The 18108-nt window shown below is 68.5% G+C and overlaps 3 protein-coding genes across 4 annotated transcripts; 1 reads left to right on the forward strand and 2 right to left on the reverse strand.

The window, feature by feature from the left end:
• Nucleotides 1-2949: 2949 nt before the first annotated feature.
• C4H2orf81 (chromosome 4 C2orf81 homolog) lies at nucleotides 2950-4875 on the reverse strand. Its single transcript, XM_072037991.1, has 3 exons — nucleotides 4648-4875; nucleotides 4338-4547; nucleotides 2950-3862 (listed from the first exon to the last, which is right to left on the reverse strand). Exons 1-3 carry the CDS (start codon nucleotides 4870-4872, stop codon nucleotides 2972-2974), a joined length of 1326 nt encoding a protein of 441 aa, XP_071894092.1. The 5' UTR covers nucleotides 4873-4875; the 3' UTR covers nucleotides 2950-2971.
• A 1104-nt stretch (nucleotides 4876-5979) lies between these two features.
• Nucleotides 5980-10984, forward strand: WDR54 (WD repeat domain 54). Its single transcript, XM_038178884.2, has 9 exons — nucleotides 5980-6244; nucleotides 6717-6779; nucleotides 6908-6974; nucleotides 7304-7360; nucleotides 7594-7721; nucleotides 9415-9515; nucleotides 9711-9873; nucleotides 10001-10075; nucleotides 10347-10984. Exons 1-9 carry the CDS (start codon nucleotides 6020-6022, stop codon nucleotides 10476-10478), a joined length of 1011 nt encoding a protein of 336 aa, XP_038034812.1. The 5' UTR covers nucleotides 5980-6019; the 3' UTR covers nucleotides 10479-10984.
• A 1007-nt stretch (nucleotides 10985-11991) lies between these two features.
• On the reverse strand, nucleotides 11992-17193 carry LOC119716905 (rho-related BTB domain-containing protein 2). 2 transcript variants are annotated; one of them, XM_038178877.2, is made up of 9 exons: nucleotides 16902-17193; nucleotides 16692-16795; nucleotides 15366-15551; nucleotides 14360-15282; nucleotides 13896-14014; nucleotides 13542-13692; nucleotides 13265-13353; nucleotides 13049-13154; nucleotides 11992-12967 (listed from the first exon to the last, which is right to left on the reverse strand). In XM_038178877.2, the coding sequence occupies exons 1-9, from the start codon at nucleotides 17091-17093 to the stop codon at nucleotides 12798-12800; spliced, it is 2040 nt and encodes a 679-aa protein (XP_038034805.2). In that variant the 5' UTR covers nucleotides 17094-17193; the 3' UTR covers nucleotides 11992-12797. The 2 variants fall into 2 exon arrangements, with proteins under 2 accessions (XP_038034805.2, XP_038034806.2); XM_038178878.2 differs by having other exon boundaries at nucleotides 16696-16795; nucleotides 16902-16925.
• Nucleotides 17194-18108: the final 915 nt, after the last annotated feature.

Here is an 18108-nt window from a genome sequence, read left to right on the forward strand (position 1 = left end):
TAAGCACTAAGTACTTTACTTAGTACTCTAAATCGGTTCCTGCTCTTTGGGATTGATCAATTTACGTACAGCAACTCTGCTTTATTACAGTGCCCACTCCCCCTTCCTTCGCTGCTAATAAATCTAATGCCATTCGGTTTTGTAAAACCACCTTCCTGAGGGACGAGATTTCTACCTGTAGTGCTTTTATCGCGTCTGTGGTGGAATTCTCCACCCGTTCTAATTCGGCTGAAATATTTACTATTGCCTTTTCCAAATCGCTCAGGAGATCCAGGAGCTCAGGTGGTGACTCGGAGGGTCCTTGCTTAATTGCACCCAGAGCTGACCAGTTTAGGGTCTTGGGAACGACCCCCTCCATTCCCTTCGAAATCCACCCCTGATAGGCCTGGAAGCTCTCCGTATGGACCGACCTATTTGGGTCCCATTTGGGATCTTGAAGGGGGAGGTACCCTTAACATCCCCTCCTGCAGCCTTATAATGTTCCTCAGCCGAATCTGCTGCAGTTTTCAGAATCAGCCGTTTCTCTGTTTCTGTCATATACCCCAATACCAGCTGAATATCTTGTCCTGGTCCCCGATGAATTTTACTTATCTCAGTACACCTCTGCCCGATGCTGCCCGCTGAACAGCACCGCCTCAATTTGCCTTTAAGTCCCTTGTTGTTTCCTCCCTCGAGGGCTAACACCGCGGGGTCCTGTGGAGGCACAGTTCCACAGTCCCTCTGCCACCCCGGGTGATTTCAGAGTGAAAACCATGTCTACATGCACAGCCTCATCCCATTTACTTTCTTTTCTCAGTAACAACATCAGCTGTAATATAGTGCTATAATTAATAGCTCCAATTAGGGGCCACTGCTCTCCATCTGATTTATAAAGTGGCCACCACTGATTACAGGATTTGATGAGTTCTTTTACTCTCTGTCCCCCCTCGCCCCACTACATCCCTCCCATGTGTAAGCACACATCCTAAGGGGCTTTTCTGTGAGATTTCTTTGCTTTGGCCCTGTCCCGTTCTGATCTCTAGCAGTTAACGTTCCAACGTCCTCCCAGGAGCTGCTTACTGGTTTATCCCAATTCCCTCCCAAATCCACAATATACGCAAACAAAATCAGGGCACCCTAAATCAACTGCCTGTAGACGGTTGCACCAAGGACAGCTGAGCCTGAAGGACCGGTAATACGCCAGAGCAAATGTAGTTCCCTTTGGCATACACCCTGATGGCAGTTCCTATATTACACTGTATTTACGTATCTTTACAGATGTTTAAAAAAATACTTTAACAACAAAAGCCCGGGCCTTTACAAAGACAACATGCAATCATTATTCCAATTAGAATTGTTCCCCCAGCAGCTGCAAACACCGTGCCAGTTACCATTAAAGCTCTCTTATCCTCCTCCCGTCTCTTCCACAATCTTTTAGGAGGTTCCTTGTGGTTTCTGGAACCAGGGTACAACGGCTTCTACCCCAACCCCGTTTGGCCACTCAACCAGCCACCTCCCAGGACGCCCTCGGGGTTCATGTCACGAGCTAGAAGTCTCTGTGCGGCTTATCAACCTCCCCGGCCAATTGGCTTACCTTTATTAAGGCATCATACCGTTTGTCTGCAGCCACAGGATCTTCCTCCATCCCCGCAGTGAGCGGCTGGGAGAGGAGCTCCTCCGAGAGAGAGAAGGTTCAGGGCGCACCTAGGAGGTCTGCTCCATGGTCGAAGAGAGCCCTCCTGCCTGGCTCGCCAAACTGACGCGCAGAAAAGACTCAACCACAGGGTTGTAAAATAGGTATACTTTATTAATAGGTACACTTCATTAGTAGGGATACTTCATTAGTAGGTACACTTTATTGCGGTGCACCGAACGCACTTTTTGAGGGAAGCTATTCCCAATGCGCCCAGCAGTTTGGGGACACCGGCACCGCTCTTCTCCTTGGCACACTCCTGGCCATCTCCTTCTGGTCATTCCATCGGCAGCAGCACCGGCGGTGCTCCCTGGGGAACGTTTCCAGCTCCCCCGGGCACAGACAACTCGAAGCATCTGGTGCTGGATGAGCATCACCGGCCCCGCTCTGCCGCTGCTCCCTGGCCACGCCGGGCATTTCCCCGGTGCCAATCCCCGTCCCCAGCTGAGCCACCCCTGAGTACCAGCAGACCGGCACAGCCCAGAAATGGTTCTTTTTAGCAAAACTGGGGCACTTGTGCAGCCAGAGAGCTGTCAGAGCCAGCCCTGTGGTGGCTCAGTCCCCCAGCCGAGCTGAAAAGCTGGCCTGATAAATGATTGCTGCCGAGTGCTGCTTCCCAGGTGCTACGGGAGCACCTCGGGTTTATTTGCTTTGTTTCCCAGAGCTTGTGAAGAGCTCAACCTCACCACGTGCTGCATCCATCGGTGGCACTCAGCCCACAGGACGAGCCCGCACCCCCAGCATGCGGTGCAGCACCGGAGCTCCGGCAGGGCGAGGGGGCTGGTGGGCACAGGGCTGGTGGGCACGGGGCCGGTGGGTATGGGGCCAGCAGCAGGCAGGGAGCTGTTGGAGCTCGTTCCCCAGCCCATGCCCCATGGGTCACCTCCGGTGCCCGCAGCTCTGCCCTCCCAGCCCGGGGCTGCCCGGTGCACGAGGCTGGGGAGCAGCAGGGGTGCGGGCACCCAGCCTGGCGCAAGGCGGTGCCTCGTGCCCGCAGTGAGGGCGCACACGGTGCTGCAGGACACCGGGAACCCCCGGTGCCAGACCCGGCAGCTGCTGGGAAATGCCCAGGAGAGGAGGGGAGGGAGCGGCGTTGGAGGCGCTGGGTTAGGAGCTGGCTGCCAGCAGCAGCCCTGGGACACACAGAGCCTACAGAGGGGAGCAGGGGGTCGGCACCCACAGTGCCCACGGCTCTGTGCGGGACACGCTGGGATGGGAACGGGGCTGGCCCCGAGCAGAGAGGTCCCCGCACACCAAACACTGACCCACAGCCTGGGAGGTGTTGGATGGGTGCTGCATTCAATGCGGGCCATAGCCGGTGACCTGGCTCACTGACACAGTGGGGAAGGGCACAGCGGGGCGCAGGGGCCTCAGGTCCCGCCTGGCCTCCCCCATCTCCTCCTCCTCCTCCTCCTCGTGGTGTGCAGGGAGGCAGAGCCCGTGCCTCTCGCCTTCTCCACGCCTGATGGTGACACCAGGGGCCAGCCGGACGGCACCCAGCAAGGAGCCCAGCTCTGGGGGCTGGGGGCTGCTGGGCTGCCGGGCCCCCGGGGCAGGCGGCAGGAGCTGTGCCCCCCCTGCAGCTGCCAGCCCCAGGGGGGGCAGCGAGCTGCCCGGCCCCTCGCGCCGCACGGAGGGGCTCCGAGGCTCCCGGCTGTGCCGGCGGGCGGCTGGGGGACACGGCTGCCACTTGGCCTCCTCGCCCGGGTCCAGCACCTCCACCTGGGGCCGGATCCAGCGCCTGGAGGGGTCCAGCCGGGAGGTTCCCAGCGTGGTGCCGGGCTTACCACACGCCCTCGCCTTGCTGCATGGGGGCCTCCCCGTCTGGATCTTCACCAGGGGTCTGCAGGAGAGAGGCAGCAGCAGCCCATCCACGCTGACCTCCGCCGTGCTGCCAGCCTCCCTCTGTGCCAGGGGCTCCGGGCTCTTGAGGCCAGGCGAGGGCTTGGGCTGGTGCCGGGGCTGGCGGTGGGGCCGTGCCACGGCAGGGTGGAGTGGGGCTGGCTGTGGGGCTGGCTGTGGGGCTGGTCGTGGCGCTGGGCTGGGGGAGCTGCTGGATCTTCCCCTGGGTGTCTGGGGAGCGGTGAGCGCCCCGTCCTGCAGCAGAGGCGCGTGGGAAGGTGCTGGCACACCGCGGGGTGCCGAGGAGGCGCACTCGGCCTCGGCCAGGACGGTGTCGGTGCTGGAGACCTGGCCAGGACACAGGGGCAGTGCTGGGGCAGGGCACGCTGCCTGCACAGCCCCAGCCACGGCCCCCACCTGCGGCACCTGCCCAGGAAGGGCAAAGCTGGGGGGAGCTTTGGGGGGGGTCAGGGGGATGTGCTCAGCATGGGCTGGCTCCGAGGGCTGCCCCCGTGTCAGGGGGTGCAGCGGGGGCTGCTCGGGCTGCACCAGGGCTGCTGCAGGCACTGGTCCCTCGTCACCCACACAGCCCTATGGCATCATGCAGGGGACACGGGGATGGGAACTGTTCCAAACCCATTCCAATGCCCTGAGCAGCCGCAGCAAGCACCCAGACCCCTCCTGCCCCTCACCCAGACGTGGCCGTGGCTGTGAGGACCCCCGGGCTCAGCCCCAGCCAGCCGAGCTCCCCCCCAGACCCCACGCACAGGAGGAAGGAAAACCCAGGGTGTGCAGGGCGCAGGAGGGGCCGGGGGGCTGTCACCTCTCTGTCCCCCGGGCACGGGGACGGGTGCTCCTGCAGGACGGGAACCGAGCCCTGAGCCCAGGCGTCGATGGCACAGGGTTGGGGCTCCTCGTCCTCCTGCCAGGCGCCACCTTCCAGCTCCGCGTCCCCCTCGTCCCGCGCCTGGAAGCGCCACTCGGCCACCTGCAGCACGGCGTCCCTCGCCTGGCTCACGGTGAAGGGCACGCGCTGCGGGCACAGGACCCGCCTCGGTGCCCGCTGCGGTGGCAAAGAGGGGCCCACGGGGACGGTGGCCGCGGTGTCCCCCAGGCAGTGGGGGGCTGCCCACCTGCCGAGCCAGGTAGAGCTGGAAGCACTCCTCCAGCACGCGGCCCAGCAGCTCGGCCAGGACGTCCCCCACGTCCCCGTCCCCTTCCTCAGCCGCCAGCAGCGCCAGCCACTGCGCCTCGCTCAGGCGCCCCGGGACGATGTCCGTGGGGCCGGCGGTGGCCGTGGAGGGCCGGGACTTGTCCCCGCGCAGCCTGGAGGCGGCCGCGCGCTCGCGGGAGGCCATGCCCTGCACCGACACCGCCAGCCCTGAGGCCGTGCTGCCCGCGGTGCCCAGGAGGAGCCCGGCAGGGCTGGGGGCTCCCCGCTGCCACCCAGCACCCCCTGGGCTGGCACCCCCCGCACCCACCACACTCCTCAGTGCCCCCAGTTCCTCCCAGTGCCCCCAGTCTATCCCAGTGCCCCCAGCACATCCCAGTGTCCCCAGTACATCCTGGTGACCCCCAGCCCCTCCTGGTGTCCCCAGCACATCCCAGTGCCCCCAGTACATCCTGGTGACCCCCAGCCCCTCACAATGCCCCTCTGCCCCTCCTGGTGCCCTCAGCACATCCCAGTGCCCCAGTCTATCCTGGTACCTCCCAGTTCCTCCCAGTGCCCCCAGCTCCTCCCAGTATACCTCAGCCCCTTCCACTGCCCCTAGCACTCCCCAGTGCCCCCAGCCCCTTCCACTGCCCCCAGCACATCCCAGTGCCTCCCAGTTCCTCCCAGTGCTTCCCAGTTCCTGCCAGTGCCCCCAGTCTATCCCAGTGCCCCCAGCACATCCCAGTGCCCCTAGCTCCTCCTGGTGTCCCCGGTGCATCCCAGTGCCTCCCAGCACTCCCCAGTATCCCCCAGCACATCCCAGTGCCCCCGTCCATCCCAGTGCCCCCCAGTTCCTCCCAGTGCCCCCAGGTCCTCCCAGTATCCCCCAGCACATCCCAGTGCCCCCGTCCATCCCAGTGCCCCCAGCTTCTCCCAGTGCCCCCAGCTCCTCCCAGTATACCTCAGCCCCTTCCACTGCCCCCAGCACTCCCCAGTGCCCCCAGCCCCTTCCAGTGCCTCCAGCACATCCCAGTGCCTCCCAGTGCCTCCCAGTACCCCCAGCCCCCCCCAGTTCCCCTCCCCTCCCGGTGCCCCCATCCCACCCGCCCCCCCCCCAGCGCTCACCCACCCGTGCCCGTGCCCACGGAGCCCCCCGGGACCCCCCGCTCCCCCCTCGCACCCCTCCCCGCGGCGTCGCGGTCTCCATGGCGACGCGGCCCGGCCCCGAGGCGCGGCGGTGACGTCTCCCCGCGCGTGACGTCATCACGCGGCGCCGCCGTCTCCATGGCTGCGGCGGAGCGGGGCTGAGGCGGAACCGGGAACACCGGGGGGACACCGGGGGGGGCTCCGGGATGTACCGGCGGGACAGGAGCGTGCAGCTGGGCGGCAGCAGCTCGGCGCTGTACAACAACCTGAGCGTGCTGCGCCTGCCGCAGCGCCAGCTGGCCTGCTTCTGCACCGTGCACGGCCCCGCCGTTAACGTGCTCAGCGCCGCCACCGACGGCCTGGGCGGCTCCCAGCGACAGCTGCGGCCCCCGCCCGCCGCACCGGCAGCCGCCGCCGCCGCCGTCACGCAGGTGGGGCCGGCGGGGACGCCCCGGGCCCTCCCCCGGTCCCAGCCCCGGTCCCGGTCCCGGTCCCGGTCCCGATCCCGATCCCGGTCCCGGTCCCGGTCCCGTTCCCGTTCCCCGTTTCCCGTTCCCCTCCCGGCACCCCGAGGCAGGCGGCGCTCCCCGGTGATGCCCGGGCCTTGCTGCATTCCCCCGCCCGGTGCCCGGTGCCCGGTGCCCGGTGCCCGGTGTCCGGTGCCGGGCGGGCAGAGGCAGGGCCCTGCCGAGGGGGGGGGCTCCGGTACCGGGAGGAGGCGGTGGGGGGGAAGGAGCCCCCCGGGGAGCCTCCCGAGGGGCCCCGTGTGGGCCTGGGGGGTCGCTGAGGTCAGAGCCCAGCGTGGCTGTGGGGAGAGGGGGCCCGATTTTGGGGGGGGGGGGGCTGGGAGGTCCTGCCCGCAGCCCCCTCCCCAGCCCCTGACTGCGCTGTGCTCCCCTGCAGGCCGCCTGGTGCGTGCTGCCGGCCCGCGTGCTGCTGGTGCTGACCTCGCAGAAAGGCGTCCAGGTGAGGGGGCTCCTGTGGGGTGGCCGGGGCCGGGGGTGGGCTGGGGGCAGCCGGGCTCTGGGGCCCGGGGCTGTGGGAGCAGCTCTCCCCGCAGCCAGCTCTCACCCTGCTGCTTTTTCCCTTCCCAGATGTATGAGTCGGATGGCTCCGTCATGGTTTACTGGCACGCGTTGGACGTCACAGAGCAGCCACAAGGTGAGTGCCGCAGGGGGAGCGCAGCAAGAAGCCCCCAGACCCCCCTGTGCTGCTCCTGGGGGTGTGGGGTCAGGTGTTCCCGTTGGGCAGCCTGGTTCCTGCCGGCCTGGGACCCCAGCAGCATTGTCCCCACGTCCAGGCAGGGCTGAGGCAGGCTCGGTAGAAGGGTCTGGAGGAGGTTTTGCACCATCCTGACTCCCCCGTCCAGGCTTCACGAGGGCCTAGGAAGGCTGGAGGGGCCCTGTGGCAACCACGGGACTGGGGGTGACACCGAGCCGGGGGTTCCCGTGGGCTGCCCCAGGCTGCAGCCAGCTCTCGGTTCCTTCCAGCACAAGCCGTGTTTGCCCGAGGGATCTCTGCAGCTGGAGAACGCTTCATCTGCGTGGGTGAGTGACGTGGGGCAGCCAGAGGGAAGGCAGGGACACGCCAGGTGGCCTTCGGTGCCCCAGGTGGACCGGGGCGACGTGGGGGCAGCTGTGCCCGGCAGAGGGGTCGGTCTGCGCAGCCTCACACAGACAGAGCTGGGGGGGAGCGGAGCATGGCCACGGGCACGGCAGGAGCTGGGGGCTCGGCCGTGGGACGCGTCCCCACTGACACCTCCGGTCCGGTCCCCCCGCAGGGACGTCCTCCGGGACGGTGCTGGTGTTCGACATCCCCCACAAAGGGACCAACGTGACGGTGAGCGAGGTCCTGGAGGAGCACCGCCACGCCATCACCGACATCGCGGCGGAGCTGGGCCAGGCTCCGGTACGTGCGTGGCCACCGGGGCCCTGGCTGTGGGAGGGGGCTCTGGGGGCTCCAGCTGCCCCTCGGCGTGGGGGCTGCCCGGGGCCTTTCCCCGTGTGTGGCAGCGCAGCCAGCCCGGTCCCCGTGCAGGCTGTAGGGCAGCCGAGGCAGCTCCCCCTGCGGTGCAGGGCGCAGGCAGCTCTCACCTCCCTTCCTTCACCCAGGACGTTGGCTCCCGAGGCTGCCGTGGCACCGGGGGGGTCTCTGCTGTTCGGGGAGGTCAGGACAGGTCCCTGCTGCAGCCCGTATCCCAGCTGGCTGGCTCAGCGTGGCGTGCAGCAGAAGCAGGTTGTGATGGGGAGCAGCTCCAAGCGCTGTGTGTGCAGGCTGGCATTTTGGGGCTCTTCCTTCTGCTCACACAGCTGGGAGCAGCCCCCCCGCCAGCTGTCCCGGCTGTGCTGGCAGCGTTCAGCCAGTTCCTGCCCCTTCAGCTCCTCCATCTCCCTGTCTCTGAGCTGACCGAACCTCAGTCCCGGTCACCCAAAGTCTCGTAAAACAAACAGTGCAGAGGCAGAACCGTCCTGACAGGGATGAGCTGAGGCCCTCCCGCAGGAAGGGTGGCCGTGGGCGTGTGAGTAATGGCCAGAGAATATCCTGTGAGGCAGCGGGGTGCGTGCCAGAGCACACAGCAGCTATTGAAGCCCAGGGCCGGTCTGCTACACGAGCAGATGAGCAAAACCAGCCCTGAACAAACACACGCTGAACTCAGGCTCCCAGCGTGCGGGCAGGGAGCTGCTGGGGCAGACCCTCCCCAGGGCGGGGGGGCGCAGCCCTGTCACACCCCAACCCGGAGCAAGCCCAGACACCGAGCTGCCGGTGCAGAGCGCGGTTCTGCTCCCCAGGAGCGGGGGGGGGCCGAGAGCTCCGCACCCGGGGCCGGGTGCAGGAGGTGCCTGAGGCCAGGAGCCTGCTTCCCCTCGCTAAATTCCCCGGATGGACGGAGCTGTCCTGTCCGAGCCGCCTCTGACACCGCGGTCACCTTCCTGCTGCCACACACAGATCCTCCTGCTCTCAGAGCAGGCTGCAGCCAGGATGGGGCTCCCTCCACTTCAGTCCGTTCGGGTTGACATTTCTGCAGATGCACTAATTGGCTTCCTCATTACTGGCTGCACACTTCCCAACGAGGACACTTTCAAACACTTTCTCTAATTAGGTACATTTAACTTGCTCTGCGCTTGGGACTCCCTTGAACAATTAACTGCTTAGAACTGGTTCCCAATTAGCCTGGATATGGAGCTTGTTTATGCGAAAGCTGCTCTCTCGTCTCTCATCTGTCTCTGGCTGACTTTAACTCGCTGTGCTCGGACTTTGCTCCGTGGTTTGTTTGAAAGGCTTTCTAGCAAGCTTTGCGCATGCAATCCGAGGTGCGTGTCGAGGTGAAGTCTGTTGTGACTCGAAAGCAGAGGGAGGAGATGCAGTGACTGTTCTCACAAATTTATCCCCTGTGTAATTAGCATTGCCAAACACCGACATGTTTCAACTGAAATGCCCGTGTACGATCACAGCCCAGCCTTCCTCGTTCACAGAGTGTCAGCAGTTTCTGGGGGCAGCTGAGCTTTAAGCCTGTCCTGCTGCAGGCTCTGGCTCTGGTGCACAGCAGCTCGGTGCCTGGGGCCACCCCGGGGGCACTGCTGACCCCATGTCCCTCCTGCAGGAGGGGGCTGGGGACCTGGTGACTGCCGACGACGCGGGGGCCCTGTGCATCTGGAGCTCTGGAGAGGAGTTCACCTTGCTCAACAAGATCCCAGCCTTGGGGTAAGCCGGAGCAGCGCGGCAGGATCCCCACAGCAAGGTGGTGCCAGACATCCCCAGCCGGACCCTTCCAGGCTCTTGTGTGGGACTGGGAGGGTGCTGGGCTGGGACAGGAGGGGACCCCCGGCCCCAGTGTGCGGGTGTGCAGCCGGGAGGGGAGGAGGTGACGGAGGAGGTGACGCGTGCCCCTGTGCCCAGCTGCACCTGCTCCTCCGTGAAGCTCTGGAACGGGGTCGTCGCTGCTGGCTATGGCAACGGGCAGATTCGGCTGTACGAGGCAGCCACGGGCGTCCTGCGAGCAGAGGTCAACGCTCACGCCCGCTGGATCTACGCCCTGGACCTGGCACCACTGACGGGAAAGGTAAGGGGGAAGCTGCCCGCAGCGGGCACCCGGCCTGCTGGAGCAGGGGCTGCTCAGCACCGTCACGCTGTGCTGCACCCCTCTGGCGTCCTGGTCCCCACGGCCCCTCTGCTGCTTCCCTCCACAGCTGCTCTCGGGGGCTGAGGACTCCTTTGTTCATGTCTGGAAGCTCAGCAGGAACCCAGACACCGACGATGTCGAGGTGAGGCCTGGGATATGGACACCGGCAGGGAACCTGGAGCCGGGGTGGGTCCCTGCGGGGTGTCACTGCCCCAGTGGGGCCGTGGGTCGGTGCTGCGGGGTCACGCAGCCTCCCGCGAGGTGCTGCTGCTGCTGGGGGCTGCGGAGCTGAGCTGCTGGCTGGAAGCCCCCTGAGCCCAGCCGGAGCTGCTGCGCGGTGGCCCAGCGCTGGGCCAGTGCTGGTTGTGCTCAGCTCCCGGTGCCGCTCACGCTGCCTCCTCGTCCTGCTGCAGATCGAGCACTGCCACGCTGAGTGTGTGACTGACACCCAGATCTGCGGCGCCCGTTTCTGCGACCCCGAGGGCTGCTCCTTCGCCGTGACCGGCTACGACCTCAGCGAGATCTTCCGCTACAGCCAGGTGTAGGCTGCCAGCGGCGCCCTCGGGCCCGAGCCAGGCCACCAGGCACCCTCTGGCCCAGCGCTGCGCCCCAGCGGGGTGACAATCAGTGCAGAGGTGGAGCTGGAGGGGGCTCCTGTCACTCCCAAAGCAAACCTGCCCTCAGTGGGGCATGGCCGTGCACGGGGAACATCAGCTCCGAGCTGCTCTGGCTCAGTGGGACCCATCTGCACGGTGCTGTGGGTCCCTGAGCCGAAAGCTGCCCCCCCTGCCCCCTCCTGAGCCCTCCCGGGAGGGCAGGAGGCAGCAGGGCTGATGTGTCTGAGCAGCGGCTGCCTCCACGCAGGCTCTGGTAGCAGCAGCGGTGGGGAGGAGCAGAACCGGCTCCCCTCTTCCCCGCGGCACCTCTGCTTCAAACAGGAGAGGATCCAGGGCGAACCTGCCCTGCACGCTGCTCCGGCCGGGGAGGGCTGCGGGAGCCGCTCCCTGCGGGGGGGCCGCACCCACGGGCGCTGCAGCGTGGGCCGCCCTGCCTCGGGGCAGCGTGTGTGGACGGGCTGGGGCGAGGAGCCTCCGCGCCCTGCCAGCTGCCCCGGGCACGGCCGCATCCCAGCGGGCCCCCGACTGGCAGGCAGCTGTGCGGGGCCGCAGCTGCGCTCCTGGGCTGGAAAAAGCAGAGGCGGCCGCACTGCGCTCGTCCAGGCCAGCTGAGCGCCCCAGGGACAGGCTGCGAGGTCACCCAGCGGAGCCGTGGCGCTGAGAGGAGCCGTGGCGCTGCGTGCCAGCAGGCTGGGCTCCTGCTCCAGCCCCCAGCCTCAGCCCAGCTCCCCGCTGGCTTTGACCCTGCCCCAGACTGGGGGTGCTGGAAGGGGGCACACACCGTGCTGGGGCTCCCCCCACGTTCCCGGTGCTTCCCCCTCTGCGTCCAGGGCAGGGCTCGGCCCTGTCCCAACAGTCGCTGTCCCCCTGGTCCTTGTCCCTGTCCCAGTCCCTCTCTGCTGGCTGCTGTTCCCAGGGCCCTGCGGGGGCAGGGGGGCCCCATGTGCGGGGGGGCCCTGCCCGGGGCAGGCCCTGTCCTCAGCAGGCAGGGAAGGAGCTTCCCGCAGCTCCCGGATCCGGCTCGGCCCCGCAGGAGCTTCCTGCAGCTCCTGGCAGCAGCAGGGTCCGGCCTGGCCCTGGGAAAGGCAGCCCCAGCCCCAGCCCCAGCCCCTGCTGCTGCGCTGGGGGAGAGCCACGCTGTGGGCAGGGGGCCCATTGCCCCCAGCTGCGGGCCACAGCCCCTGGCCCCCATCGTGCCCCTTTCCCAGCCCCGCTGAGCCCAAGCATCGCACCCCGCTGCTGCACCCCCTGCTGCACCCCCTGCTCATGCTGCACCCCCCATGTGCTGCCCCCCTGGCTATGGGTCAGGACTCCGCACCCTGCCCTGTGCCCCCAGCCCCCCAGCCCCCCAGCCCCATACCTCCCCCCCAATAAACGCACCTGAACCGAGCCCCCCGCGTCGCTCCTTGCTGTGGGACCCTGAGCAGGAGCGGGAGCCCCGTCCCGTTACAAAAGGCTTTATTAAAGGTTAAAACTCGGCGCGGCAAAGCGCGGCGCCCCACTCACAGTGGTTGGGAAGGCGAAGGTACAAAGAGCCCTTGAGGCGGGCGCAGGCGCCCGGGAGGTTGTGCTGGGTCGGGGCGAGCGGAGTAGAAAAGTGTACAAAGGGTTGTGCAGCGCAGGGACACCGCGACGGGGACGTCGGCCCCTCCGGGACGTGTCCAAGGCACAGAGATGACCGGGGTGAGCCGGGACGCCCTCGGCGGGCAGGGGCAGCTCCTGTGGCACACGCAGCCCCCGCGGCCCCTCTGCCCTCCCGCCCCGTGCCCCGCTCACAGCTTGGCCCCCACCTCCGCTGAGGCAGAGGAAGGGGGGAAAAAACAGCACCAGAGAGCCCGGCCGGGGAGCCCCAGCCCGGGGAGCCAGCACCCTCCCGCGGGGCCCTGGCAGGGGAGGGGGCAGCAGAGCCCCCAGCCCCACAATACTGCTCGGTCAGAGGTAGCACCAGCGCCGGCTGGGGTGGGGGGGCCCTGCCCGGCTTGGCACGCCGCCGCCCCAGGGAAAGGCACCGCGAGGCGGCGGCGGGGGGGGGAATGGGGCCGTAAACCAGAGCGGCGGCGGCAGCGAGCGCCTGTAAACCAGCCTGGGGACGGGGGTGTAAACAGGCAGCCCCCAGGGCCCGCAGCAGCCGCAGCCCCGGGGCAGGGGGGGGGCGGAGAGGGGAGCCCCCCACCCTGTGCCAGCCGGGGCGCGGCCGTGCCCCTTGCCCCGGGGCGCGTCACGGCCGTGCCCCTTGTGCCCCTCGCTTCAGGAGACGTGGGGCGAGGGGCGCCAGAAGCACCACTTGCTGCGGGTGTGCTGCTTGCGCTGCAGCTGCTCCTCGCGATCCCGCTCCTTCTTGGAGCGCAGGTACAGGTCCTCCTCCTTCAGGTACCACACCGGCGGCCAGCGGTGCCGCTCGAAGTGCGCCTGGTTCTCTGTGGGGACGGCGGCGTGTCACGGCACAGCCGGACCCGGCACCACCGGGGCCATCCCTGCCCGGCCCCCCGGCAGCCTACCTGGGGACATGAACTTCATCTCCCGGGGGAAGCGGCGGCAGACGCTGTTGTAGTTGGTGCAGATGTAGTGCAGGCACCAGGCGGCCAGCTGCCGGGCGTTGTGGAACTGCAGGCAGGGGATGGGGGGAGCCAGGGCTGGGGATTCACAGCCCGGAGCCCACCCTGGGGCTTCGTGCCCCGGAGCAGCCCCCACCCTGTGCCCCCCACCCTGCGTACCTGCGTCATCTCCAGGTAGATGATCACCTGCTCGTCGATCTCCACCTGCTGCATGAAGGCTCGGAGCAGCTCATCCACGGCGTACTGCTCTGGGGGCAGGGAGGGGGGGCCGTGAGCGCCGGGGGACACGGTGCAGCCATGCGGCGGGGTTACGCCGGGCTCGTCGGGCTCTTACATAAGGGCCCCGCCAATGACACCCCGGGGCCGCATCGATCCCATCCCCATGGCTCCGTAATCGTATTGGCAGCTGACGTCAGCGGGGCGCGGGGGGGCTCACCTGTGAGCGCCTGCAGCCGGGGCAGGCAGAGGCGGTTGGTGAGGATGAGGAGCTCCATGGCGTCCAGGTCGGGCGTGGGGGTGAAGACGCCGGTGTAGAGGAAGTCGAGGACGGCGCGCAGGCAGGCGCAGTTGGTGCCCGGCAGGGAGACCTGGAGGGACAGGGGTTGGGGGCCGGTCTCTGGTGGTGGGGTGGGCGCTGCGGCAAGGACGGACCCTGCCCCGCCACCGGCATCGCCTGCCCCACCATGGGGACACCATGGGCACAGTTGGGCCCCGTGTGCCCCGTGCCAGCAGAGCTGCAGCCCCACGACAGCCTCGTGGTGTCCCCCCCCAGCCATCCCCATGCCCTCACCTCGGCAGCGTAGCTCTCCCGGAAAGCCCCCCGGAACATGGCCATCATCCAGTCGCAGCCGGCAATCAGCAGGGGCTTGTGCGCCGGCACGGTCCCGTCATCCACGCGGAAAACCACGTCTGGGGTGGCACAGGGACAGGCTCAGCACGGGGCAGGCACCCCTCGGCTGTCCCTGTCCCACACCAGGGACTGGTGCAGGGCTGGTGCAGGGATGCCAGCCCCACGCACCGCAGCCAGCCCAGCACAGGGACAGCAGCACAGCCACACGGGTGCCAAGGGTGGCGTGGGGAGGGGACGAGGGCTCTGGGAGCGCAGCCCAGCGTGGCCCTGGTGGAGGGGCAGCGCTCAGGGCAGCCACGAGCCCAGGTTCGTGCATGGCCCATCAGGAGCTGAATGACCCAGGTGGAGGGGAGGGAGCCCGTGTGATGTCCCCGCAGGGCACCGCCACCCCTTGCCCCCTGTACCTGCGAAGACCCCCTTCCCCAGGCACTCCTTGATGCGGTTGGCACGGCGGACGTGGAAGGCCTTGGTGATCTCCTGGTTCATGAAGCTCTCCTTGTTGAGCACGTTGGCCACCATCATGCGCAGGTCGAAGACCTCCAGCAGCTCGGCGATGGTGGCCACCTGCATCAGGTCCCCGCGGGCCTGGTCCAGCCGCCCGGTGTAGAGGTACTCCAGCACGGCGCGGAAGGGCTCCGCCTGCACCAGCCGGTCCATGCACACCACCGTCATCCGCTTCTCCCGCCCCGCCACCGGGTCCTCCACCAGCTCCCAGCGCATGCTGACAAAGCCACGGCCCCACGCCGACAGGTCGCGGGCACCGGGCACCGCGCCATCCCCCGCCACCGGCCGCAGGGCATCATCGCTCTGCGAGGTCCGCAGCGGGGCGCGCGCCCCCTCGCCCAGCGCCCCCCGCTCCCCATCCAGGCTGCGGGCGCGGGCGGCCGGCTCCTTGGCCGCCCCCCGCGGCCCCTCCAGGGTGAAGAGGTCATAGAACTTGGAGCAGGAGGTGGCCAGGTAGACGCGGTGCGCGAAGACCTGCTGGCCGCCCTGCAGCTGGAAGACGACGTCGGCGCACAGCGGGGTGCAGAAAAGGGCGGCGGGGCCCCAGCTGCGGCTGGCCGGGGGGTCGGGGATGTGGATGACGGGCGGCGGGGGCTTGGGGGGCAGGAAGGGGGCCTGCAGCAGCGGGCGCTGCATCTTCTTCAGGTGGGACTTCCAGAACTGCAGGTGGCGGCGGGAGATGAGGGCGGCACGGATGGCGTTGTCGAAGACGTCCTTGATGCCGAACTGGGCCACCACGCTGGTCTCGTAGTAGGGCACACCCAGCTCCTTGGCCACCTCGTGGCCCCGCTCCGGGGGCAGGATGTCCGTGGGCTTGATGGGCCTGGGGGTGCAGAGCGGGGCCGTGTCACCGCATGGGGGGTCCCGGACCCCAACCCCCCGCCCGCCCACCGGGCGCAGCCTCACTTGGCCAGGGGGCGCCGGGCACGGTTGACGGCCTCCAGGTCGGCGTAGCGCAGGTCCAGCTGGCAGCCCACCAGGATGATGGGGGTCCGCGGGCAGAAGTGCTTGATCTCGGGGTACCACATGGTCTTCACGTGGCGCAGGGAGTTGGGGTTGGCCAGCGAGAAGCAGAGCACGACCACATCCGACCTGCGGCGAGGAGGAGGAAGAGGAAGAGGGGGAGGAAGGGGGTCAGCGCAGCCCTGTCCTGGCACAACCCACAGGCGCCACGTGCACCGGCGGCTGCAGGGGGATGCCCACCAAGAGCAGCCAGGACAGGGGCAGAGCAGATGCAGGGGACCCGAGCCCCGTCCCGTGCCCATCGTGGGGCCGGACCCCTGTGGGAAGGGACCCTCAGGGCGGCCGGGAGCAGCCGCGTGTCCCCCAGGCCGGGTTTGTTTTTAGTCCGTGCCTTCCGAGACGTGACCAGGAGCCGTGTTTGGAGCTGGGCCCATGCCGGGGACCAAGATAGACGCCGTCCTCCCGCCCCCCCGGGCCCCCGGCCAGCACGGGAGCCGCAGCTCAGCCGGCACCCGCTGCCCCGCGGGGAAGGGGACGGCAGGGTGGTGGCACTGGGTGCGCTCTGGGCACCCCGGGCTGTGCCCCCTCACCCGGGGGTGCCCCCATTCCCAACGGGCGTCCCTGCCCCCCCACACGGAGGGGAGCTCAGAGCTCACCAAGCCAAGCTGGCGCGCTGCGGCAGGGCGATAAGAGCCTGGACATGCCAGAGGCCACGGGGAAGGGGTTGTTTACAGCCCAGCCACTTGGCACGGGGGGGGGCATGAGGGGTCGGGGGCTGTCACCCTCTCGGCCACAGCCACGGTCACAGCCACGGCCACGGGGATCTCCCGGTGCCAGGACGGGCTCAGCCGCTCGGCACCGGGGCTCAGTGCCTGCTCTTGGCCACAGCCGGGGACCCCCCGGGTCCTGCCCCAGGACCCCATGGCTGTGCAGCCCCGGGTGCGGTGGGTCCCGTTGTGTCCCAAATACCCCCCCGGAGCCCCCCGGTGCTGCCACTGCCTGCCGGGCACCCAGAGCTGCCCCCAGAGCCGGTGCCTGTCCTGTCCCTTGGGTCACGGTGCCCCCGGGGCTGCAACCGGACACCGGAGGGGGGTGGGAGGTGTGTGGGGGGGGCAGACCTCTCCCGGCCCCCCCGCGTCCCACCCGGCCACGGGTCGGGTCCCGTGGGGGGGGGGGGGGGGGGGTGTCCCTCGGGCTCTGCACCCCCCGCCCACCACCGGGGCTCGGAGCGGGACCGCGCCCCCCGCGCCCCCCCCACCCCATCCCCACCTGCCGTAGGCGAAGCGCCGGTCCTTGTGGTGGTCCCCGAAGGTGTCCCAGAGCCGCAGCGACACGCTCACCTCGTCCACCACGTCCCGGGAGCGCTCCAGCACCTGCGGGGGCGGCGGTCAGCGGCTGCCCGGGGTGGGTGGGGGCTCCCCGGGGGGGTTCGGGGGGCTCCTCCCCTAACCCCCCCCTGTCCCCCCGGTGCCCCCGCACCTCCTGGCAGACGCGGTACTGGTCGATGGCCCACACGGTGGGCACGTGCGTGGCCAGCAGCTGGTACTGGCTGAGGGTGGCGTTGCAGGCGCGGGCGCAGATCAGCCGGGTCTTGCCCACGGCGTTGTCGCCCACCACCACGCACTTGATGGTCTCGACGTTGGGCCGCTCGTAGTCCACGTCCAGGTCCATGGGGGCCCCGCTCAGCGCCCCCCGCCCATCCCGCGCCGCCGCCGCCGCCGCCGCCGCCCGGGCCCGTTACCCCGCCCGCCCCGCCCCTCCCCGCCCCGCCCCGCCCCGCAGCCAATCAGCGCCCGCCCCGCCGCGCCGAGCCACGCCCCCTCGGCCACGCCCCGCGTCCGCCGCCAATCCGCGCCGGCCACGCCCCGCCAGGCCACGCCCCCTTCGACCCCCTCCCCCCCGCCGCCAATCCGCGCCCGCCCCGCCGCGGCCCCGCCCGCGCGCGGACAAAGGAGCGCCGCCAGGGGGCGCCGCGCCCACGTGACCGGCCCCGCCCCCGCGCTCCTCGCGGCCGGCGGCGTGCGCGGCCGAGCCCCCGGTGGGCGGGGCCCTGCGGGAGGGACACGCCCCCTGGTGGGCGGGGCTATGTGTGAAAGCCACGCCCCTCTCCTCGCCACGCCCACCCGCCCAGCGCCGACGGGGGGGACGGCGGAGACACCGGGAGCCGCGGGGGCACGGAGCGACAGCGGGGTCACGAGGGGCACCGGCGGTGAAAGGGACAGCAGGGACAGCAGCAGCACCGGTGGCACCAGTGGCACCACCGGCACCAGTGTCACCAGTAACACCAGCAGCACCAGCAACCCCAGTGACACCAGTGACACCAGTGACACCAGCAGCATCGGTGGCACCAATGGCACCAGTGGCACCAGTAACACCAGAGGTACCAGCAGCACCAGCAACCCCAGTGACACCAGTGACACCAGTGACACCAGCAGCACCAGTGGCACCAGTCAGTGGCACCAGTGGCACCAGTGGCAGCACCAGCACCAGTGTCTCCAGCGACACCAGCAGCATGAATGGCACCAGTGAAACCAGTGACACCAGTGGCACCAGTGGCACCAGTGGCACCAGCAGCACCAGCGGCACCAGCGGCACCAGTGAAACCAGTGGCACCCGTGACACCAGTGCCACCAGTGGCCCAGCACAACCAGCACACGCCTGGCACAGCGGGACACCAGGGACACAG

Source organism: Anas platyrhynchos, chromosome 4, assembly GCF_047663525.1.
Source record: "Anas platyrhynchos isolate ZD024472 breed Pekin duck chromosome 4, IASCAAS_PekinDuck_T2T, whole genome shotgun sequence".
Classification (NCBI taxonomy): Eukaryota; Metazoa; Chordata; class Aves; order Anseriformes; family Anatidae; genus Anas; species Anas platyrhynchos.